General features: G+C 37.9%; 1 protein-coding gene across 2 annotated transcripts in view; it reads left to right on the top strand.

The window, feature by feature from the left end:
• LOC123754579 (uncharacterized) overlaps positions 1 to 22,907 on the top strand; it is a 310,065-nt gene extending 287,158 nt beyond the window's left edge. The window contains exons 12-16 of one of the 2 annotated variants that reach the window (XM_069326460.1): positions 9,749 to 9,861; positions 10,694 to 10,892; positions 13,446 to 13,664; positions 15,878 to 16,005; positions 17,450 to 22,907. In XM_069326460.1, coding sequence (XP_069182561.1) covers positions 9,749 to 9,861; positions 10,694 to 10,892; positions 13,446 to 13,664; positions 15,878 to 16,005; positions 17,450 to 18,259 — 1,469 coding nt within the window. In that variant the 3' untranslated portion in view covers positions 18,260 to 22,907. The remainder of the gene's footprint in view (positions 1 to 9,748; positions 9,862 to 10,693; positions 10,893 to 13,445; positions 13,665 to 15,877; positions 16,006 to 17,449) is intronic. The other variant, XM_069326461.1, reaches the window with a different exon arrangement.
• Positions 22,908 to 25,513: the final 2,606 nt, after the last annotated feature.

The following is a 25,513-nucleotide window of genomic DNA, read 5'->3' as shown; positions in this document are numbered from 1 at the left end:
TTAGCATAAATATTCTGTTGGTAATAATTCGGCTGTACTGGCATGAAACAGACGATCCTCTCTCAGCTTCAAGGGTTCCCAAGCCACATATACAGTCACCAGTCACCATGCAAAGTTGCACGGGAGCTTTACCCAAAGCTTCTTGCTTAACAATTTGCATAGACAAATAGACAGACATTGTCTTTATTAAATAGACTTTAGGGGAATACCTGGCTGTGCCCTTGTCTCTCTGTCTCTGTCTCTCCCCCTCTTCCCCACTCTTCCTTTCCTCCCAGTCTGCCCCCCCTTCTCACCTCTCTTTCCCCTAACCCTATCTCTTTCCATCTCCGTCTTTGCAACTTTCTCTCCTCTCATCCCTCTCCTCTCCTTAACTCCTTCTCTTTCTTCCACATTCTTCACCTTTCAACCCAACACTCACTCTCCTCTCTTCCCATCTCACACTTCTTGCATCTCTCCATCCTTAATCCTAATCTCCCCTCCCCACTTACACCTCTCCCGCGTTCAATCCTTTCATCCTACCCCACAGTCGACCTGTCTCACCCCCCTCTGCTTCCCTCTCTTCCAACATCCCAACCTTTCTCCGTTTTCCTTTCTTCTCTCCATATCTGTCTGTCTGTTTCTGTTTACCTTTGTCTTTCTCTGTATCTGAATCTGTCTGTTTGTCTTTATTTTCTGTTTATATTTCTCTCTCTCTTTCTCTCTCTCTCTCTCTCTCTCTCTGCTCTGGTAAACACTGTTTCTGTGTCTGTTTCTGTTAGGTTGTCTATTTATGTATCTTTTGTGCAGACAAGTTCAATGACCAAACAACAGGTGTTGACGATCAGTGTTGTAGTAGGCAGAGTACAGATGCTACTGGTAGGGAGACCTCTGGCAGCCTGGGTTCGAATCCCCTGAGGTGTCATAGAGAGACAGTGATATCTGTGATTGGGGACCGTTCAAAGCTTGGCGTGCCAATTTATTGAGAACATTCCTAGCATGTATATGGAGATTCGACTGAAACAACCGGACCTAAACAGAGAAAAGTAAGAGAAAAGATCACCTGCTACACAGAGAGGCCGATGCACAGACAGACAGAGACACGGAGAGAGAGAATGCTTCCTCTGACAGCCTTTGTCCATGCCCATTTCTCAGACCTCATTCTCAGACCTCATTGTGATTCTTCGCGAATTTTTCGAAGGACGACTTTTTTTCAGATCCGTGGCACGTTCCTGCTGCTTTTTTTTCTTTGTTCCTCTCTCATCATCATCTCACTTTTCCTTTGACCTTTCCATCTACTGTTTTCCCAATTTTTTTAGATGACGTAACACCCTGCTTTCTTCTCACGAAGAAACGACATTCTCAAGCGTTTCTAATTAAGCTTCTTTCTGAATTTATTTGCGTGATAATTTGCATATATTTTCATATTCTGTACGAGCTGGAATTTGGCATTTTCCTGATGAGCCGTTTTCTGTACGGGCTTCATTCCCTCCTGTTTTTTATTACGAGTCAAATTCAATCTCGTTTTCCAGACTTGCCGCATCACTTCTCGTTTTCTATACAAGCTTCATCATTTCTCGTTTTCTATACAAGCTTCATCACTTCCTGTTTTTTATATGAGTAGCATTCCGTCTCGTTTTTCTTCACAGCCTCATCCATTCTCTTTTTTTTCTACACAACTGCATTTCATCCCACTTTTCAGAAGTAGCTCATTCCTTTTTATTTTTCAGCTGACCCTCATCACTTTTTTTTTGTTTCCTGCTCTTAGTGGTGAGTGTCAACTTTTTCTGATATTAATCAATGTTTCATGTGCGAGAACGGTGCATTCCCGTCGTTATCTACTGACTAAAATGTGAGAGAAAGAGGTGTAATCCTCTCATTATCTAACGTCTAATGCTAGAGAAATATATTCCTATCATTATCCACCGTATAATATGAGAGAGAGGGAGAGGTTTATTCCTGTCATTATCTATTGGCTCATGTGCAAGAAAATAGTAATCCTGTCAATATCTTCTGTCTAATGCAGGAGAGAATAATATTTTGATCATTATATCCTCTCTTATCTGAGAGGGAGGAGATATCCTGCCGATAACTTGTGTCTAACATTAAGACACACTAGTTTACTTGAGTAATTTACACGTAATAAAATAAACAAATATTTGCCATGCAATCCTGTTCAAATTGACGTTTGTGACATCACTGTGACTCAAATATATGGGAGAGGTAACTTGTTTACCTTTGAATGTTTTTTTCAAAAACATGGAAATATAAAAACAAATTATTTACAAAAAAACTATTGGTAGGTCAAGCGTACCTATTAATTCGAAGCATTTATCTTAGGTGGGAGCAAATGCAGGAATCTTCAGCAGATTTAGGGAAATATGTGCCTCAACTTAGGCATATATATTTATATATTGGCTTTGATATATTACACAAATAGTGGAAAGCAGTTCGGAATATAGCCTCAGTTACGAGAACTGATATTGAGTGTACACGTTCAGATCATTATTAGCTTGTGTAAACTGACATCAAAAAGCGGTTAGGTCATGTGAAAATAAAAATATCTACCGTACCACTGACGTTAATTGGCACGTGGAGAAGTTACCTATCAACTCTGAAAACATATCCAGTGAACTTTGTGTTTGTATAATTTAAGAAGAGAGAGAGAGAGAGAGAGAGAGAGAGAGAGAGAGAGAGAGAGAGAGAGAGAGAGAGAGAGAGAGAGAGAGAGAGAGAGAGAGAGAGAGAGAGAGAGAAAGAAACAGACTGACATAGACAAAATCAAAGAGAGAGAGACAACAAAAAGAGAGAGACAGAGAGACAGAGAGATGGTATTGTGTATCAAGTCTGAAAAGGGTGCAGTGTAGAGACAGGAGAGGATGCGGTGTGTTGAGACAGTGATTGGAATTGTGTGGATACTGGTGAGACTTGTGTTGTAAGACAGCGGAGGGTAGTAGTAGTGTGTGAGGAGACAACAGAGGGTGGATGTACTATGGTTTCAAAACGTCAGAACAACGGTTAATTTAGAGCGTCTTCTCCTAACCTAATAGACAAAGCCAGAGGACCCAAAACCGAAAACGAGACAGTACGTCACATTCTTGAGCCGCTTCTATTTTATAGTACGACAATTTTTAGCCTTAGTAACGCGTACGAGCGAAAACCCGACGTTCTTTGTAACAGGGAAGGTTGGGGTGTAAGGGAGACGTGTGAGTCTACCTTGGCACTATCGAGTTCCCATCTATCAATGTTTAAATGAGCAATGACCCTATTTCTCTTTTATTTGTAACAGTTGTAGGCCAAACAAGTTACCTCACACAACTTTGCATGGTGAGTCGATATTTTCTGAAGAGTCTCACAGGGTAGTCGGGGTTATTTACAGTGATGCAGATCTTGTGTTGTAAAAATTGTTACAGTGATTACGGTTGAATGGGAAGGTGTGGAAGGGTAGTTACCAGAAATCTGTATTCGATGAGATAGAGAGGAGGTATTGGGACGGAAGGGAAGGGTGTGTGTATGTGTATGTGTGTGTTTGTGTGCGTATGTGTGTGTGTGTGTGTACTCACCTAATTGTGCTTGCGGGGGTTGAGCTTTGGCTCTTTGATCCCGCCTCTCAACCGTCAATCAACTGGTGTACAGATTCCTGAGCCTACTGGGCTCTATCATATCTACATTTGAAACTGTGTATGGAGTCAGCCTCCACCACATCACTGCCTAGTGCATTCCATTTACTAACTACTCTGACACTGAAAAAGCTCTTTCTAACGTCTCTGTGGCTCATTTGGGTACTCAGCTTCCACCTGTGTCCCCTTGTTCGCGTCCCACCAGTGTTGAATAGTTCATCCTTGTTTACCCGGGTGTGTGTGTGTGTGTGTGTGTGTGTGTGTGTGTGTGTGTGTGTGTGTGTGTGTGTGTGGGAGAGTGAAGGTGTAGAGGAGTAAGGGTGGTGGAGGATGAGGAAATGTGGGAGGGGGAGACGTGGGAGAGTGTTTGGGAGAGGCCTGGGGCACAGTGCCGACCCGGGCACTGCCGGGGGGCCAGATCTAGTGCAGTAAAGTTTGAACATAGTCGTGAGTCACATGTAACTCTTTTTCCTTCAGTAACAGGAGATTTGATGGGTTGGTTAATAAACATTGTTATATAAATCAACACAACAATGCATGTTATGTAATAACCTTCTTAATGTATGACAATGTAAATATACATAACAATGTATGTTATGTCAAACAGCCCATTGAAAATGGTCTGTATAATCCTTAAGATATTACTCTAGAACAGTTCTCCAGTAGTGCTTCGCTCACTTGTTATGTTCTAAGGGAATCTCTCGCGATCCCTTACTAAGCTATATGTCAAATATTGACTTTGTTTTTATTATCTTCGTGCAGTTATTTATAATAATAATAATAATAATAATAATAATAATAATAATAATAATAATAATAATAATAATATTAATAATAATAATAATAATAATAATAATATTAATATTTTATTTAGGAAAAGTATATACATAGATGCAAACATTCTGATTGATTTATAGATAGAGCTAGTACATGCCTAAAGCCACTAGTACGCATAGCGTTTCGGGCAAAGGGCATTTACTTATTCATTAGACAACAAGTTGACCGGAGGTATCTTCTAAAGCAGTTTGGTAACAACTCTTATTTCTGAATTTAAGTTAAAATTAAATATTGAGGGTTTATGTATACGAAAGACTAGCATAAGTTAGGTAAGGTGTTTGGTTACATTGATTTAGGAAGTGTTTATTCACTACAAGCTGAAGGCAAACGAAGCAAGTTTCGAGTCATAGCTAGCAAACAATCACAAGGGGGACTATAGGTCCAAATACTGACATATGTAGTTTGTGCAGTCAATAGGGCTTAAACGTTGTTGAAAATCACAGCTATTTGTTTCAATGATGGACTGACTCCCATCTGAAGGTGTTCGAACTGTTCTTGAAACTAAGTTTCTCTCTTTCGTCCCCTATTCGAATCCCACCTCTATACATTCTTTACCCACGTACTATAAATACAAATTATTGCCAACAGAACCAAAATATCTAACCTTACGTAACTACCCAAAATTATAGTATATAATAATAATGTCATATATAATTGAAAAATAATATAAATGCTGAATATGATTAAATTGATGAATCGTATTTGGGAATGACCGTAGCTGGATGACCTTAACCTGTGAAATGGATTGCAGCGTCCCACAAAAAGTAAATATGTATTTATAAATATAAATATTTATAAATATAAATACCATTCAAACAGTATAAAAACACCTAAGCTAACCTACCCCAAGACTTAACAATGAAATGACGATGACATTATAATGTGATTAATTATTTTTTTATAAATATGTGTTTTTATATTATAGATTCTATACAAATTTACGAATGACCCGTTGGGGTCAAAGTCCTATAAAGATCTACTGGCTAAGCGTTTTATACTGAGTAATACCGTGCCTTCCTTAAGGGCTGGCCACAGGTCAAACAAGCACCAGGCTAAGCTAAGCTGGTTACAAGTGACAGTTTTATCAAGTGGATACTCACGTACCAATTATTTTCAGCAGATTTATTGGTCTACAACATCCGGAAAAGTTGAAGATGTAATTCTAATTCTAAGTTAGTTAACATTAAGAAAATATAAATTATTTATTAAAGTTTCTAAAAAACGCGAGAGATGATAAACGCAGACAGAGATGAAGTCTTAGACACGAAAGAGAAAAAGAAGGTCCCTCCACACACACACACATATATATATATATATATATATATATATATATATATATATATATATATATATATATATATATATATATATATATATATATATATATATATATATATATATATATATATATATATATCAGCGTGTAAATTATTTCAGCGCCTGAAAATATTGTTGGAACGCAGTCCACGTAAATATCATAACGGGGAAAGTGAATGGAGGAGGCCAGGAGATATGGACACTGGGAGGCGCACCCAAACATCTCAGAATAAATACGCAGAGAGATTACATTTCTCCTGAACAATGTTTAGGAATAAAGTATACGTCCTTGTTGGTCAGTCGGCCATTATTGAAGCCTTAATAACCTTCTTGCGATTGATGGCTTTTAGCCCCCCAATATTTGGAGGCCAAACCAAACTGGTAAAGAAAGAAGGATGAAACCTCCCCCCGAAAAATGAAAGGTGATAAGAAGGGAGACAGGAAATGGAAGGGAGTGGAAGGAAGACAGGGTATTTCTGGCGGTGAGAGGTTGCTGGGGAAAATGTGTGGGCGGTCACAAACGGGCGGAGCAAAACAGAAATGGTCAGGGAATGTTCTCGGAAGCTTGCCCCATCTCTTCAAACTCCATATCCCTTCTACTGTCTTTCTTACTTTCTGGCTTCTCTCTCTCTCTCTCTCTCCCTCTCTCATTCTCTCTCTCTCTCTCTCTCTCTCTCTCTCTCTCTCTCTCTCTCTCTCTCTCTCTCTCTCTCTCTCTCTCTCTCTCTCTCTCCCTCTCTCATTCTCTCTCTCTCTCTCTCTCTCTCTCTCTCTCTCTCTCTCTCTCTCTCTCTCTCTCTCTCTCTCTCTCTCTCTCTCCCTCTGTCACTCTCCCTCTCTCTCTCACTTTTTCATATTCCCCTGCTCTATTCCATTATTGCCTGACGCAAAACGAGGCGTTTCGTTGACTCTTGTCAACATCATCAACTCAATCAAGTCGTCATCAGAGCTGGACTCAGTCCTCTGACTCCCAGCAGCACTGAACGTGGGTTTATACATTTATACATTTATTAACACTACCGTATCCAGGACAAAGTCACCCCTTCCCCACGTCCATACCAATTTCCGTGACAAGCTCTTCAACAACATCCAGGAAGGAAACATTAAACGCTGTTTCATAGAATTCGGATGCCAGTGAAAAACCTCGCGAGATTCAAGTAAAATACAAAATACATACTAATAACGACAATGATGGAACAAATTAGTACAACGACAGTGAAAAGATTTATGCTAAATGAGGCCAGTATTTAGACGAAGCTGATTAACAGGACGGAGGGAGGGAGGAAGAAGAGGTCACAGCAGATCCCTAGGGTGTGACTGACTTAGTTTACCCAGTTACGGAAATGTGTTTGGAGTGAGAGGCAGCCAGAAGCGGGAGTTTGAATTTGAAGTGATGAGAAACATCAAGAAGCGGGATTTTTGTGTTTGATATAATTGGAAGCTTGGACGTTTTCAGTGAGCGTTAACCAGAATCAAGATTCTGTTTTTGTAGTAGGAGGTCGCCCAGACGCTGGAGTTTGTAATCGACGTGAGAGGCAACAGGAAGCTGCAGTTTGCATTCGCGGAGGAAGCCTGAGGATGGATTCTGTGTTTGACGTCAGAGGAAGCCTGAGGAGGGAGTCTGTGTTTGAAGTCAGAGGAAGCCTGAGGAGGAAGTCTGTGTTTGAAGTCAGAGGAAGCCTGAGGAGGAAGTCTGTGTTTGAAGTCAGAGGCAGCAACTGACGGGCGTCAATGTGAACCATTAGGCGGCCCACCAATATTGAAAGTGCATGAAGCGAGAGGAACCCGATTGTGCAAGAACGTGTATAATGAGAGGCATCCGAGAGAGATATAGTGCAGGTGCAGTTAGAGGCAGCCAATGCTTGAGAAGTGTCTAGGGATCAAGTAACAAAGAGTATTCTGTGCTTTAATCCAGAGAGCAGAGACCTCTGAATACAAACCTTCCATTAGCAGGACAGAGTAATATTTGTATAAGAGAGGGTCCAGTGTTTATGGAAAGACAAAGCAATTATTAGCTTCAATGAGATTACAAGTCTTAGAATGGAAGCATCGTGTGTCAGCACAAAGGAGACTATAAGAGAATATGGGTATATATATGTATACTTTATGTATACATATATTTGATATATGGCCACTTATGCAATATCCCCCTCCACTTTATCTCTCTCTAAGGCTGTTAAGCTAAGATTTGTATATATATTTTGTATTAGGAGCTTGCACCTCTCCACTTCAAAGCTGGATGAAGCTTTTGAACAGTGATAGTCTTATGTGTGTTTAAATAAACTGTAATACAATGTAATATTATGCAATTTTATCAATTAATAATAATGTAGAATGAAGAAATGAACGTTTCTTCATTCTACTTTGCTCTGATGAAGGCGAATTAGCCGAAAACGCGTTAAGCATTCTCTATTTCTCACATGTGGTTATTCTGCATACTTGGATCAGTGTTTTTGTGATCATTGTTGCATATATATATATATATATATATATATATATATATATATATATATATATATATATATATATATATATATATATATATGTATATATATATATATGTCGTACCTAGTAGCCAGAACTCACTTCTCAGCCTACTATGCAAGGCCCGATTTGCCTAATAAGCCAAGTTTTCATGAATTAATTGTTTTTCGACTACCTAACCTACCTAACCTAACCTAACCTAACTTTTTCGGCTACTTAACCCAACCTAACCTATAGAGATAGGTTAGGTTAGGTTAGGTAGGGTTGGTTAGGTTCGGTCATATATCTACGTTAATTTTAACTCAATGAACAAAAATTGACCTCATACATTATGAAATGGGTAGCTTTATCATTTCTTAAGAAAAAATTTAGAGAAAATATATTAATTCAGGAAAACTTGGCTTGTTAGGCAAATCGGGCCATGCATAGTAGGCTGAGAAATGAGTTCTGGCTACTAGGTACGACATATATATATATATATATATATATATATATATATATATATATATATATATATATATATTATATATATATATATATATATATATATATATATACATATATATATATATATACACATATATATATATATATATATATATATATATATATATATATATATATATATATATATATATATATATATATTTTTAGGGGTACCACCACTGGTTTAATAAAAGGGACCCACATCCTCGAAGAAGAAAATAAATAGTGTTCAGATAAGACCTTGTGGATTCTCACTGAATACTTTAATCTTTTCCTCTCCTACCACCCCTATTATTTTTTTTTTATTTGATTTTATTGCAATGTTACAGTTTACAGAAAACACACACTTATATAACAATATACCAATCAGTGTTCGAAGACCTCGTCCAGCTCCTCGGGGGTCGGGTGCGTACCCAAGATACAGCACGCATTTCCCCTCTGAACAGCGACACTGAGGCGCTGAAACATAAAACTGGCCGCTCTTGGGTCTCTAGTCTTCCCAATGAGTTCCTCGCCCAGCTCCTTCAGGAACTTAAGTGCACATTTACTCCAGGCGCCCAGAGTCTCAGAGCCTATTGGCACGAACCTGTAACAACGTTCTAGGTCCCTGTACTTGTTAGTTTTCTGGGTCTCCCTGATGGTGGCCGCCCCGCCTCCCTCAGCTGCGCTCTAAGGTAGATAGGTATCAGCCAATGTGGATGCACACGTGTAGTCCTACACGACCTGTTTACCTTCCCTCCACGGCTGCAGGGTGACTCCATCTGGGCGTTTTTGGCTGTTGTCAGGCCTATATATATATATATATATATATATATATATATATATTCACATATATAAAGGCGTATTACTCTCTGTTAAACAAAATTTCAAACAATGTTGTTGTTATTTTAGATTTAACTACTCAGAACGAAATGTCTATGTAGCACGGTCTATAGTGAGCCCGAAAAAAATTATTTTTCCGAACAAGCAACGCTCAGCTTTTAAACTTCTGTTCCGTCGGAATCAAAGTATTTTTCTTCTCTCCTCAGGCAAGCCGGACCCTCCACACAACTGCCGCGCGTACGATGTGACAATCAGCTCTCTGCAGGTGTCCTGTCTACCAGGTGACGACGGAGGCCTCGGCCAAACTTTTATATTAAAGGTGGGATGCTGAATGTGTTTGTGTTTACATCTTATACTCCCTTCTTCCATCCCAGCCTCCCTCCAATCCTCTCTCTCTGTCCTTCCTTCCTTGTCAGCCTATCCCTTCTTCCTTCTCTTCCCTGCCTCATCATGACAGAGACCACTGCCGGCCCGGTCCTTCCCGTGCTCCACAATTAGGGCTGATAAGGCGCGTTAATAATTCATGTAATCACTGTGTCACTGGTTTATGTAGACGATGCTGTGCGTTCTTCTCCTCCTCCTCCAGTGAACCTCCAGCAGTGAACCTCCAGCAGTGAACCTCCACCAGTGAACCTCCAACAGTGAACCTCCACCAGTGACCCTCCAACAGTGACCCTCCACCGTGCATATCAACATAAAGTTACTCACTGTAAACAAAATTTGACTGCCAAATAATTTATGCGCATTTAATAAGTTAAATGCACTCTAACTTGTTAACAATAAGGATGGATGAAAGAGAGAGAGAGAGAGAGAGAGAGAGAGAGAGAGAGAGAGAGAGAGAGAGAGAGAGAGAGAGAGAGAGAGAGAGAGAGAAATCATATGGATAAACACAATAAAATCAATATGGAGTTGAGCATGTTCTGCAGCGATTCTTGATATACAAAAAATACTTTCTTTACATGTTTCAGAAATACCCTCACTCAGGTATTACCTGGAGAGGAAGCATAATCGATAACTAACAAATACAGTAATAAAACAGATATCGTTTACATCTCAGGGCAAAATAACGAGAATACATAGAACATTATTTTCTTCATCTGGACGTTCTGAATATCTCATGAACCCAAGTAATCTTCCTTTTACATTTGAAGGTTCTCGAGGCCAACGGAGACAACAAGGAAGTAGTAGTGGTGAATCGAGAGTCAGCCTCCTTCTCTGTGGCCAACCTGCGGCCTGCTACGGCCTACCGTCTCCACGTCACTGCCACTAACGCCAAGGGAGAGTCCCGACCTGCCGAACTCTCAGCCTACACCGTCGCCCTGAACCACCCTCAACACGAGACTCCGGCAGGTAGAGGAATCATCGTGATGTCAGATGTTGATTGGTAGCTTGGATCTGTTAGCTCCTGTGTTTCGTTACTCTTGTCCCGGTCTGACGTGATCTGAATTGACATGAGGGCTGTCATCCATGTGTTTTAATGCTAGGGTTTAGATGCCAGGTATATAGTTCTGTAGTCTGATGTCAGGGTGGTCGAGCTAAATGCTATGATGTCAGGGTTATGATATCCGAGTCGTAAAACCAGGGTTATGGGGCATAGACTGGGATAGCAAAGTTATTATGAAAATTCTGTAGTGTCAAATTGCAATGACAGAGTTGAAGTGTCAGACGTTGCTGAGCATTGGCTGTGATGCCACAGCTGTGATGCTAGGATTGGGAGGGCACTAGGGTCAAGATGCTCGAAATGTGATATCTAGTCTTTTTAGAAGATTTGTTATCCAGGGTCACTGTGCCTAGTTTCTGTGTGAGTTATTTGGAGATTTATGCGGTGTCACCTAGGTTGTAGTGTCAAAGTTTTGATATATGTTACCAGGTATTTGACGTATCGTATTGTATCCAGAATGTATTGAACAGTCCAGGCGCATATACAGGTCATCAAATACTATTAAACGAAGAAGACCACTTACCTCCTCATTAAAAACTACCCATAGCCCACTGAAAACTCTTTACACCAGTCGAGAGCAGCAGTCTGCACATTAGTCATTCTTTCACACAATTTAATTAATTATCCTATTCTAAAACTTTAAATAAATAATTCGTTTCTAAAGGTGCCAATAAATACTCCGTTCCACAATCAAACGAAATTAATTATTTTCATATTTTACATAACAATTATTAAATAAGTAATGAAAGTTTCGTAACTGTTCTGTTTGTGACGTAGAGACAGCACGTTCAGAGTCATGTCTAAATAAACGTGAATTGCTATCAATGTGTACATATCGCACATGCAAAGTGAACTAAATCACAAAAATCCATTTACGCAACTTCGACCGACATGTTCTCAATACTCGGCAAAACCCCCGGGATTAAGTAATAACAAACTGTCAATAAAATCTGATAAAGAAATTAATGTCTCATAGATAACGGATCTGCTGGAGTTTTGCATTTTTGCTGACGAAATCCGAGTGAAATTTAATTTGTTTACTTGTTTTGAAGCCAAAAAAAAAAAGGTTTGATATTGTAATTTCTGTCCAGTTTGAACCAGGATATGTTCCAACTCCTGGGATGATAATTGCTGGGACTAACTACGGCGTTCCTACAATGCTCGAAAAAGTTTGATCACCTAACAAGTTGAAACAACCAAAATATCAAGTTGTAACAAAGCTCTAATACGTCACAAAAACGTTTTAACCAGATGTAGCAACTTTACTACAAGTTATAACAAGTGGGAAACTGGGACAGTTACGTTGTATGTTTGCAGGGATATATAGTTTTGGGGGGCAATATATATAAGTTAGCCGTTGAAATGAGGCAGGGAAACGTTCACAGCATGAAGAAACACTCTTATACGTGTGGTTTTTAGAAGATATGCCTTCGTAGGAAGCCTCTTCAATGTGTTCCATCACTTGAGTCTTTTCACTTAAACGCTTATAGTATTTGAACGAGAAAATCGCTGGCTTTTAATCTTATTCTCCTGTTTTCTTTTCAGCTTTATTATTTTCAGGATTAGGATTCATTAAGTATTTACATAAACACTTACGAAACCTGTATATCTTTACTTGATCATGATGGCTTGGTTTAAGTTATTTAAACAGTTTACAACATTCGAAACTTTACGACCTAAGGTTACTAATGTATTAACCATCCGTGTAGTGCTTTATGGTACGTAAACAATTTATAAATGCAAGCAAAGTCTCCATGATGAATGAAAGATGTACAGGTTCTGTATGTAGTTGCATAAATGCTTGATGAATCTTTGTTGTCCAGTTGATGTATTTCACGACTGTAACATCTAGTGAGGTACAACAATATATTATATTAAATCACGATATCCTATAGTATTTTCGTATAAAATAATACATCATCAAAAGGAAGATCCTTCTGAAGATGTATTATTAAATACGAAAGTACTTAAGGAATTTCTTGTCTTAATCCTTTTTTGTGTGAAAAACATTTGTGTGAAAAATATTACCCCGGTGACCTCAGCATGTGAGGTGATTTGATGAAATATCTGTGTCCAAAAAGGTCACCGAGTGTTGTTGGAAATTGACATAAGAGTCTTACGACTTCCAATTCTTTTTAATAGTCGTTGTGGCCTAGTGATAAAAGCACTGGACATTATATATATATACATATATATATATATATATATATATATATATATATATATATATATATATATATATATATATATATATATATATATATATATATATATATATATATATATATTCTACAACCTGGGTTACCCGGAGGAAAAGATGCAGGTCACAAGTCGTAGGAATCACACAACTTTGTATATAGATATATGTGTATGCGTTTTAAAACTCATTTACGCGTCCAAGATAATCTATCTTTAAACTCGGTATGTGTAACCTGTATACAGTTAAAGTCGTCCGTTCTCAGAACCTACCAGAGGGCGTGAGAGTGGAGCTGAGGTAGCCGTGGGCGTGCTGGTGGGCGCAGTGCTTGCTTGCCTGCCGGTGGCCATAGCTGTAGTGGTGATGGGCGTGCGGACGTGCATGAGGCTGCGGGCGGCGGGGCGTGGGCGTGGTAAGGCTGGAGAGAAGGAGGCTCTGAAGATGGAAGCTGGCACCACTGGTCGACCACTGCTTACTGGCCAAGGTAATGCTCTCTCTCTCTCTCTCTCTCTCTCTCTCTCTCTCTCTCTCTCTCTCTCTCTCTCTCTCTCTCTCTCTCTCTCTCTCTCTCTCTGTCTCTGTCTCTGTCTCTCTCTCTCTCTCTCTCTTTCTTCTTAGATATAAGTCTAGTGGTTCTTTTCCAAACCTTCCTTCCGTCCCTCTCTCTCCTAGTTTCTTTCTGCTTCCCATTACATATACAGAGGTGCAATCATTTCAGAGTGCAGATTTTCATCGTTCTGTTCATTACTTCCACATTTCTCTTCATTCACTGCCACTGTCGACTGTCACCAGGTGTGACAACTCTTCCACTCCAACTCAACTCTTCTACTCCTACTCTATCATCCAGCACAACTAGCTGCACCGTCCACCCACCTCATGTTATCTGTAATTAAATCTATCGTTGATAAACTGAACTATTCACTAACCTTCCTCTGCGACTATTAAATGTCATAAGGCAATTTTTCTGATATTTAAAAAGAAATAAAAAATTTAATTACATGTAGCTGAGTATTTAAAAATAATTGATAACGGAAACACATACAATTTGTTTTAAAATGTGGGTTGTCAGTTATGAGATAATTATATTTCAATCAATATCACCCTAAATTTAACAATTTTTTTGCTTGTTTCGTTTAAATTTCAAATAATACAATCATACAACAATAGAGTATCAACACTATTTGTCAATTTTTTGGCAGGATCGTCGTTCGATCCCCGATTGTCCAAGTAGTTAGGCACCGTTCCTTCCTTGCGTCCTCATATGTCAGATACTTGTCGTTATATCCGATTCATGTTACCTCGGTGCATTTTACTCACGATTATCTAACTTTAATTTCTCATAAATCACTTAAATTACTTCATCCTAAATATTTACCATTGTATTATCCAGCCAGCCATATATATATTATATATATATATATATATATATATATATATATATATATATATATATATATATATATATATATATTAGTATATTTTGATAGCAGTCTTTCCTGTAGACATATATTATTAAATATGACCGAAAATGTAAAATTAATAATTCTAACACGAATTTTCTCAATCTTTCGTACATTTCTTTTCACTGTTGGAGGTAAATAAAAAATCAATTCTCCAAAATTCATTTTTATTTCTAGTCTGACGCGACACGAGCGCGTTTCGTAAAACTTATTACATTTTCAAAGACTTTAATTTACAAATACACCACTGAATAGCATAAGTTCTATTCAGTTGTGTATTTGTAAACTAAAGTCTTTGAAAATGTAATAAGTTTTACGAAACGCGCTCGTGTCGCGTCAGACTAGAAATAAAAATGAATTTTGGAGAATTGATTTTTGATTTACCTCCAACAGTGAAAAGAAATGTACGAAAGATTGAGAAAATTCGTGTTAGAATTATTAATCTTACTTTTTCGGTCATATATATATATATATATATATATATATATATATATATATATATATATATATATATATATATATATATATATATATGTCGTACCTAGTAGCCAGAACGCACTTCTCTGCCTACTATGCAAGGCCCGATTTGCCTAATAAGCCAAGTTTTCCTGAATTAATATATTTTCTCTAATTTTTTTCTTATGAAATGATAAAGCTACCTATTTCATTATGTATGAGATCAATTTTTTTTTATTGGAGTTAAAATTAACGTAGATATATGACCGAACCTAACCAACCCTACCTAACCTAACCTATCTTTATAGGTTAGGTTAGGTTAGGTAGCCAAAAAAGTTGGGTTAGGTTAGGTTAGGTAGGTTAGGTAATCGAAAAACAATTAATTCATGAAAACTTGGCTTATTAGGCAAATTGGGCCTTGCATAGTAGGCAGAGAAGTGCGTTCTGGCTACTAGGTACGACATATATATATATATATATATATATATATATATATATATATATATATATATATATATATATATATATATATATATATATATATATATATATATATATATATATTGTATTATCCAGCCAGCCATTATATTATACATTATTACCATTGTATTATTCAGCCAGCCATATATATATATGTATATTAGCCAGCCTGTATTATCACAACATTACTTTGCTTCATCCTCACAATTATCTTACCTTATAAATATAATTTACTTCGCATATGTTAGCCAATCTAACACGTTAAATTGCATTATTATTGTTCCCATTGTCACCTAACCAGGCACTCCAGGATCTGTGGGCGGCGGATCGGCTGAGACTGGATCAGACATCACCACGATCACGGGTGGCGTAGCCCTCTCAACCACCACTATGCCACCCACTCCGTCCTCCGGTCAGTCCGACGTCCAGGTCAGTGACGCAATTGACGCAAGGCAGTACGCTGAGGCGACTTACAGGTGCAGATGCCGTCTCTGAGTCAGAGACCGACGGGCAACTAATGGGGGGATAGATTCGGACAGACAGAGGGGGAGATATACAGATTGACAGCTTGATGGATACAGAAGGAGAAACAAAGAGATAATTTGATGAAGATAGAGACAGAGAGACAAAGTGAGACATATGCTGCCCGTCAACTTGATAGAGACAGAAAGAGACAAGGAAAGATTTCATAATATATCAGTTTTTGGCCAAAATGTAAAAAATGCGACGTACATGACGACGTACCGTCAAAATGCGATGTACATTTTGTATATCGTGCTTGTACATATACAATCAGGATGTATGTACACGCGATGTACACAAATTATATACAAAATGAGATTTATTCGTCAAAACTTGAGGGGGACAGATTACATCACCAAACCAAATACATTAAAGGATTTTTTACGATAAAGAGGGGAAGATAATGTAATAATAAATTAGATAATATTAACATCAATATACAATGTGATAATTGAACATTTTTGCTTTTCTAAACTTTAAAAACATTTATTATTACTATTTTCAGCCTTTAAACGATAAGGCATATCAATTAGCATACTATTCATATCGCAATGTTTGAAAATGTTGGGTCAGACTTAATTATATACAAATATATGAAACTAAGATTTTTAGTGTCATTTGTTATTATTTACTTATTAAAATCATAGTCAAAATGAAAATAGGGAGAGAGGGAGAAGAGAAAGATTAATAATATATTCAACTTTTTTATATATGTTTTAAATTAAATTATGTGTGATTTAATTTAAAAAATTTCGGCTTATTTGATCATTTGTTAAACGATTGACTGAAAACGATTTTTAAGACATAAATAATGCTCAAAATTAATATTATAAATGTAAAAAAATACTAATAACTTACAGCCAAAAAATCTAAACATAAAGTTAACTCCTCCAAACTGTTATATAACGCTTCCTAAGGCAGCTTACTAACCCACTTAACATTATTTTATTTTCAACTCCGACCACTTGGAGTACATTTCAATCTGTACACAATTTGGGATCATTGCACAGAGCGCATCAGTAGGATAAAATCCACTACAATCATTCGTGAATTGAAACCACGGTATAGAGGAGGGAGTAAGGGCTGAGTGGGCACGATTTTGACTGAGTGGACACGAGTGTATGTGTGTGTGTGTTTGCTTGTGCGTGTGTGCGTGAGAATCTGTAATCATTTTAACATTATTTAAATGTTAAAAGGTTGCAGCAATGGCAAAATATGGAAACATTGAGTCACCTGTCACCCGAAGCATTTGTTTAAATTTTATATTTTGTTCATATTTCTTGCAATGTCCTAACTTCTGTGAATATTTTTCTTTGCCATCAACTAATTTCTGTTCTTGTTGCTTTTTCAGGTGGTTGCCACAGACACTTCCAACACGCTGTACCCAGGAAGCCGCCTCTACAGCCCAGACAGACATCAACAAGTGGTGGGTCCGCAGGTCCTTACCGCCACCACAGCTCCCTTGAGACGGACCCCTTATGGTCTGCTGGAGGAGAAATTCGAAGGGGACAACGAGCTCTTGGAAATTACTCTTCCGCCCCCGGCAGCTTACGACCAGGGCTACCAAACCTCCTATCAGGGGTGCCAGCCTGTGGACCAGCGGTACCACCATCAGGAGCCGGGACACCAGCGACTAAAACATAATTACCAGCAGGCTTTTCAGGAATATCAGCCCGTTCTACCCGGCGGACACTTGCCTACTGCCGCCTATCCATCCGTGGCTATCAAAGGAGGTCACCCGAGCCTGCAATACATATCCTCGACGGCAATGGCCCAAGACTACCACTTCCCGAGTAAGGATCCGGTAGGACCGGCCACGAAGGTGACTGGCGCTTATGCCACTCTCCCTCACAGCAAAGTCACGACTTCGTCTTCATTCGCTGCTTTACCAATAAACAAAGACGCGAATCCGGAGAACAGAATCGATGACCCGAAAATGTCAACGTTGTACAATCCCCTGGCGCTGTTTGCCTCCACCCCGACCTACAGCCAGAAGTGCGGGTCGACGGTGGTGGTAGGGGGCGATAGAGCACTGAACACCGGCTCTCTCAAGAGGGGAATGAAGCCCCAAGGACAGGATGTGCTCAGAATAAGGGACAACTCGAGGAACCGAAGTGCCAGTTTATCCTCTGTTACCTCAAAAAGGGAGAGTTCGGTCTAACGTAAGTTTCACTTCGAAACGACAGTTTTTTTGGAACATGGATTTGTTGAAAAACTGCTAAAATGTTGACACTGTGGTTGAGACTATTTTTTCCCCCCTTGATGTGAAGGTTATAACATTAGTGAATATTATAAAAGTTTGCAAAATATTTTGTGTAGGTAAGTAAGAGGCTGGATTGGCGAAAGAGATATTTTCTATACAGTCTTTCAGATACAATTGGTTTGAAATCGTGTCGTAGTCGTTGTAACAAGGTGCTGGGTGTATTATGCAGAGATTTGCGGGAGAATCCTTCAACAGTTACAGCAACGTCTTCATGCTAAAGGTGATTATAAAATAATGCAAATTACTGTAGGAACCCGCAGTACATTGATTGTTTTGTTTGTTCAATTGTAATAGTAATATCGCATTTTATTTGCATCGGAAGCCTCAAAATACACGAAGTAAAGACAATGATAAATTACTTATTGTCAAAGAAAAAAATTTAAATTGCATTTTTACTTTTTACATCACCTGATGCTTAGAATCCTTAGATCAAGACATGCCATGAGGTGACTGCGCGCTGACCATTAGTGATGAAAAATCTGTGAAAAGAGTTTATCAACTTTCCTTTCTTGAGCCGCAGAGGTGACAACCCTCCTTCGTAAGCCCTGTGCACTGCCACACCCCTCTCCCCCTCACTAGATCATCCCAACACCCATACGGAAAGCTGACTTCCTACCACAAGAGGTCACCTTTACCCCGCTCCTCCCCCACGCCCAGCCAAAGCAGATCACAGCCCCTCACACAGGAAATCACTCACAGACCACTCCTCCAAAAACCTAGGTCCTCATACCAACCCACAGAAGGCTACACTAACACACTGATCAGCACACCTATGCCCACAGAATACTTCATCCCCACCCAGAGGATAACACATTTTCTATCCACAAAAAGTCCACACCTAAACCCACGCGATACTACCCCACCCACTGACAAGATGCATCGCCCCCTTACCCCCCCCCCCTTCCCCTTTCCTACTTAACCTAACAGAGCTGAAACTGAAGTACCAGTTTCAGTTTACGGGTCAGTTTACTTAAGAGGGTTATAAGGCAATTTCAAAACTATTTTCTAATCAGGATTCCAAGTAAACCCTCTTTCAAGTAAGCTGACCCTTAACGTAGCGGATACAAAACTTAAAATCATTTTCAATTCCTCAAATATAATTAGAGAAAGGGTTAGTAAAAATAGAGGAGACGATAGAAATCCGGGAAGCGTTTATATATTACCTCGTAGAGAGTGAAATGAAGTCTATGCAGGGGAAACAGGGCGAAAACTTGAGCTCACAATGGAACAACATAAGAAATCGTGTAGAATTACAGCTGGTAACAGTGCTTTAGCACACCAAAGTGAGGAAAAAGATCACAATATTGATTTTAAGAAATGTGAAATAATCTATGAAAGTAATAATATTAAAACTAGAAGGTTTGTGGAAGAAGCTCTAATAAATACTCTGAATAATTTTGCTGGCAACAAAAGCTTTACTTCGGAGGATAGCTATACTAGGAAAATGATTTTGAGTGAATTAAAATTTGATATCAATAAATGAATGAATGAAAGCAGTTCCATTAGCCGCTTTCCTTGGGGGTATAGAGAGGGTTACGAGGAATAGCATCCAGATGAACACCGCTATTATTAACAATTCCAGTTCCCAGAATAGCAGGATTACAGAAAGGACACATGACCATAATTCCGTAGAAGACATTATCACAGGTACATTGGCAGTTTGGAATAGAGATGACATGGTCAAACTGTCAAGAGGGACTAAAAGGTTGGACCCATTATGCCAGCCTCATTAGACGTTGAAATATGTCTCGTCCTAATCACACACTCAGACCTTGACAAAGTACTCTGGAGAGTGCAAAACACTTTGTGTAAATTCCTTACATAAATTTCACAAATCCACAAGTGTGGGATTTTTATCCGGTTATTATCTCTGTGAGAAGATATTACCATTACTAATTAGTATTATTAGTAGAAAAAAAGTGTATTCCAGTTTCAGTATAATAATTTGTTCCAGCAGCTAAGTTACAATTTATTATAAAATGTATTTGTATCTATGACAGTGTTCATATTTTTGTTCCTCACAGCCAAGATCAAGAAAAATTTGAGACTGACGATTTAGAGGAAGGTTGAATTATTTGTTTTTAGCCCCGATAGTCTGAATTATTTTCTGCCTAAATGACGGGTAAACGAAATTACATGAGAAATCTTCAATTAATTCGTAACATCTCGACATATATTTGTGAATTATCACTTGTCAAATAATTCATTAAAATATTTCAATTTCTTGACGCGAATTAGAAGCTTTCATTTACACGCAGTTAAACTTGTCAGTTATAAAGATGAGAGAAAATTTAATAATTTATTTGCAATATAAATAATGTTAATATAAATATAGATATTCCGTTCAATTAAAGTTCCCTGTTGGTTAGGTTAATATAAAAATCAGAGACTTCATTCGCACCAACTTAAACGAACAACTATACTTATACCTAAACAGGCTTTCAACAATGTAAAGCAAATTTAAATTATAAATGTAAATAAAAAACAGAGCTTTTAATATCACTAATTGATTTTATTGATAAAACAAAATAAACTAGTAAAGACAATAGTTGTGGAATAATACAAGTAGTAATATAAATGCAAAAAAGAAAGAAAGAAACTATTATAAAAATGATGTAGTGTTGTCGCTTGAGCAGACTCCAACTTCAAAGCGAATTTCCAGGAGAGCGTAACTGCCAAGAACAGAGGAAGACTTGAGAGAGAAGTGATCGTCTTGACGGGCAGACGACTGTTCAAGTGGGAGGCTTGTGGCTGGCACAACATCTAGGCTTGGATTTGTCGAGAAATCCTCGCTAGAAATTGTCTAGCATTTCTAACAAAGGATGAATATATGAACATATATATATATATATATATATATATATATATATATATATATATATATATATATATATATATATATATATATATATATACATATGTATACCTACATACGACATGTTAGTCGTGCTGCTACACGTTACGTCACACTTGATTCAAGGTGGGACATCGGTACACATTTATCCCCGCATCATCTGAGAGAACTAGAGTCCCTGGCATGTTGTCGTGGATCATTCTCACATACTTTGGTACTGGGTATATTAACACTGCTAAAGATACAACAACTATGAGTTGCCTGTCTCAGCGCCTGAGAGTGGCGATCCAGAGAGAATGCCTGCTCACCTCGATTCCTTGCTATATATTGTATATAGCAGGGAATTGGAATAGGAATATATGTTGTGAATAGATTCACAACATATATACCCATTTATTTTAATCCTGAGCCTGTAACCCTTTAATATGTCAAATAAAACACGCAACATAACGTAAATGCAAAGGGGTGAGAGAATGAAGAAAGTTTGCAAATGAATATTGATGGGGGACCCATTCTGTCGCCTTGAAATCATTTTGTTTTTTGTTCTCTCTCTCTCTCTCTCTCTCTCTCTCTCTCTCTCTCTCTCTCTCTCTCTCTCTCTCTCTCTCTCTCTCTCTCTCTCTCTCTCTCTCTCTCCATAAACACCCAGCATCTATGAACCAGCAGAATCAATGAGACAAAAATCCTAAGCAAATACCTGACGTTACTAATTTGTTACTAAAAAGATGCTAATAATCTTGAAAGTTTAAAGAACGTGATATATAACATGACCTGAAGTCGGCAGTTGTGAATTTGTATTAAATCAACAAAATCTCTAATTAGCTTTTTTTTTTATTTAGGTACCTTTTTTATTATTATGACTCGTTTATTAGAACAAAAATAGGTGTCTTGGACAATGTACATATGAAGGACATTTTGTAAAAATACAATAATGGGTTTCAATAAACGATTTTTGACACTGTAAACAGTGTATTGTTTGTACATAGGTGGGTATTCACATTTCTTTACTCTCTGTATTTTGTTTATAGTAAGGATATGTGTGGGAAATATGTGACCATGTATGTGTTGTACATAGTGCGTAACTCTACCATATATGGTGATTGTGTTAACCCATGCAGGAAGTTTTGCTGACAACTTAAGCGACCATCTGTAATGGACGCAGATGTTCAAGTGTTTGAGCATTTGTGGTGAAAGAAGATGTTCAAGTGTGTGAGAGCATCTGTGATGAAAGCAGATGTTCAAGTGTCTGCGAGCATTTGCGATGAAAGCAGATGTTCAAGTATGTTTGAGCATCTGTGATGAAAGCAGATGTTCTACTGTGACAGAGCATCTGTTATGGAAGCAGATGTTCAAGTGATATGCATTATTAAACTCATATATTTTCATTTAAACACTTTGACAAAAATTAAAAAAAAAAACTAAATCCCAGTCATTTCTCATCATCAGTGGTAATGTATCCACTACAAAAAAAAATTGTCTATTGTGTTACTTGTATCCCTACATTATACAGTTACCGAAAGGATCTATTGTATATAAATTCAAACAATCGTTCATATTTCTAAGGTTTCCATGGTCAGTGATACTTTTATACAAAATACACTTTTATGGAAAAAAACTTTGTGAGAGTAGAGTAGGCCTCCCCCAATCGTGAACTGTGTATAATATATCCAACATTAAACATTAGGCTATTTCCGAATCTGTTTTCACTGACCTCCTCTCGATCTGATACGCTAAGAAAAATATGCAAATGATTGCCTTTCCAATAATTGAATTACCCACTGACAGGAAATGCGTCTTCGGGTTTGAAATATGTAAATGAATTGAGGATGTAATTATCGTAAATGTGAGCAGTATTGGTCTCGTTTTGGCATAGACAGAACGCAAATGAAAGGCTTTCTGTATTTAAGAGATTTATGGTCTATCGAATTTGGTATTCTCGATTGTAAAATGAAAGTTTGTTTAAATCATCTTCTGCTTCCTTGCTTTCAAAGATTGACATGTGCATGTAATCATTTACGCACGCAAATATACGTTCACATACATACACACACACACACGCACACACATACACACACACACACAGACACACACACACACACACACACACACACACACACACACACACACACACACACACACACACGCGTGTGTGTGTGTGTGGTAGATAAAGACAGGCTATTAACACCAGGGACACACGTACTACGGGACACAGGCGGAAATTCAGTGCCCAAATGAGCCATACAGATATTAGAAATATTTTTGTCAGTGTCAGAATAGTAGACAAATGAATGCATTAGGAAGTGATGTGGTCGAGGCTGACTCCATGCACAGTTTCAAGTATAGATATGAAATAGTCCAATAGGCTCAGGAACCTGTATACCAGTTGATTGACAATTGACAGGCGGGACCAAAGAGCCAGAGCTCAACCCTCGCAAGCACAACTAGATGAGTACAACTAGGGAAGTACGTAATGTGGTGGAGGCTGACTCCATACACAGCTGCAAATGCAGATATGATCGGGAATATTTACATCAGTTGATTGACAGCTGAGAGGTGGGTCCAGAGAGCCAGAGTTCAACCCCTGCAATCACCAGGTGAGCACACACATACACAAACATGCACATAAACAAATCGAGCTAAAATATCTAAAAGATCATTCCAGCTGTAATTTAATCAGTGAAAATCGTTATATCATTGCTCAAATTAACTGGATACTCCATGTGAACAATGGAACAATGCCACGATAAGTGTTTTTTTAACCTATTTTAATATTTTGTCGTTTAGACTTCACACACATTTTCTTGCTTGTGTGGGAAAGAAAATTTTAAAAAACTACTGCAAATTTGGAATTTTGAATTCATCTTTTTCATCTATAACATTGTTTAATGGGAATTTTTTTATTGAATGTATGTAAGCGTAGCAATTTGCAAGTATCTTAAAAATTTCATCATCAAAATATACAGAACTGATTTTATTTTTAACTTTTTAAAATTGAACTCTTTATAATTTCACTAGTAGCTTCGTTTACCATAGGCGTTTTGCCTCCGTATTAAGAGATTTCAATCTCGGCTTTTGATATCTGAGGAGTTCTGTATCATAACTCGTCATTAAAACGTACCACTGAAGTATTTAGAAAGTTTTTCCTAAGGCTGTTGAGAAATGAAGAAATATTATTGTTATTTAAGAAATATTTTTGCAATTCATCTTTTCCATCACTTAGTAGTATACATTAGTTAGTAAGTGATTTGAATGTGGTTTGCTGAAGGGAATGGAACTATCAGGGAAATTAAGCGCCAAACCATTACGACAATATAGCACTTGGAAGTGATCAGGATAAGGATTTGGGATGAGATGGGGGAAAAGAATGGAAAAAACGTAAACCACCAATACCTATGACTTCACTACTGTCTTATTGACAAGGTAAAAACAAAAAACAGGTTCATCTTGACAGTTTCCTATGTTATTTTATCTAATGAAACACCGGCGTGGTTGGTTAGGCTAACTTTTACGTGATAACACTATGTGCCTCTTCAGACACTCTCGTAGCCAGATACACACCACACACACCACATGTAGATTATGTGATAAACACAGCTTTATTCACACTATTCGATATACGAGACATGTAACTACACACTGGACACACACGATCAAACACAGCATACAACAAACACAACATCCAACATATGACAACACCAAAAACGTCCCTGGTCACACGTTACTGCATGACTTCACATGAACTACATATGTGCACATATGCATGACTACACACATGCACAATCAGACACGACACACAACTATACGAGGCTTAACCCTCAACACGCGCGCATACAAAACTTGACTTTTTTTTTACAGGAATCTGACAAAAAAAAGCTTCGCACGACGAAGTACATGACAATTTGAAACTGTGCAATCATATTAGGAATTTACGGAGGCTTCAATGTCGTATATTGAAAAAAGAATGTAGTGACAGGGACTGTATTTGATATATTGCATTCCTCTTCAAATATTCTAAAGGCTGATCTGACGTCTTGTTTACTTAAAATTTAGTTTTGATATCATACTTCAACAAAATAAAACTATTGCTATTTATAGAGATTTGGAAAAATGTTTGTTTATGCTCAGTAGAGCTAAAGAAATGTCCCTCACAGAAAACTTTTTAATGGTTTCTGTCGTTATTTGACTCAAAAATGCAAGCAAAGATATATAACTCATGCATAGCAGTCGGAAAATATTTTCGCTTGGAAGGGAGAAGAGTGGAACAACTCAGCAGTCTCGGTGAACACGGATGCTGCCAG

The sequence above is a fragment of the Procambarus clarkii genome, chromosome 18 (genome assembly GCF_040958095.1).
Source record: "Procambarus clarkii isolate CNS0578487 chromosome 18, FALCON_Pclarkii_2.0, whole genome shotgun sequence".
In the NCBI taxonomy this organism is placed as follows: domain Eukaryota; kingdom Metazoa; phylum Arthropoda; class Malacostraca; order Decapoda; family Cambaridae; genus Procambarus; species Procambarus clarkii.
This window is presented reverse-complemented; position numbering and strand designations above follow the sequence as displayed.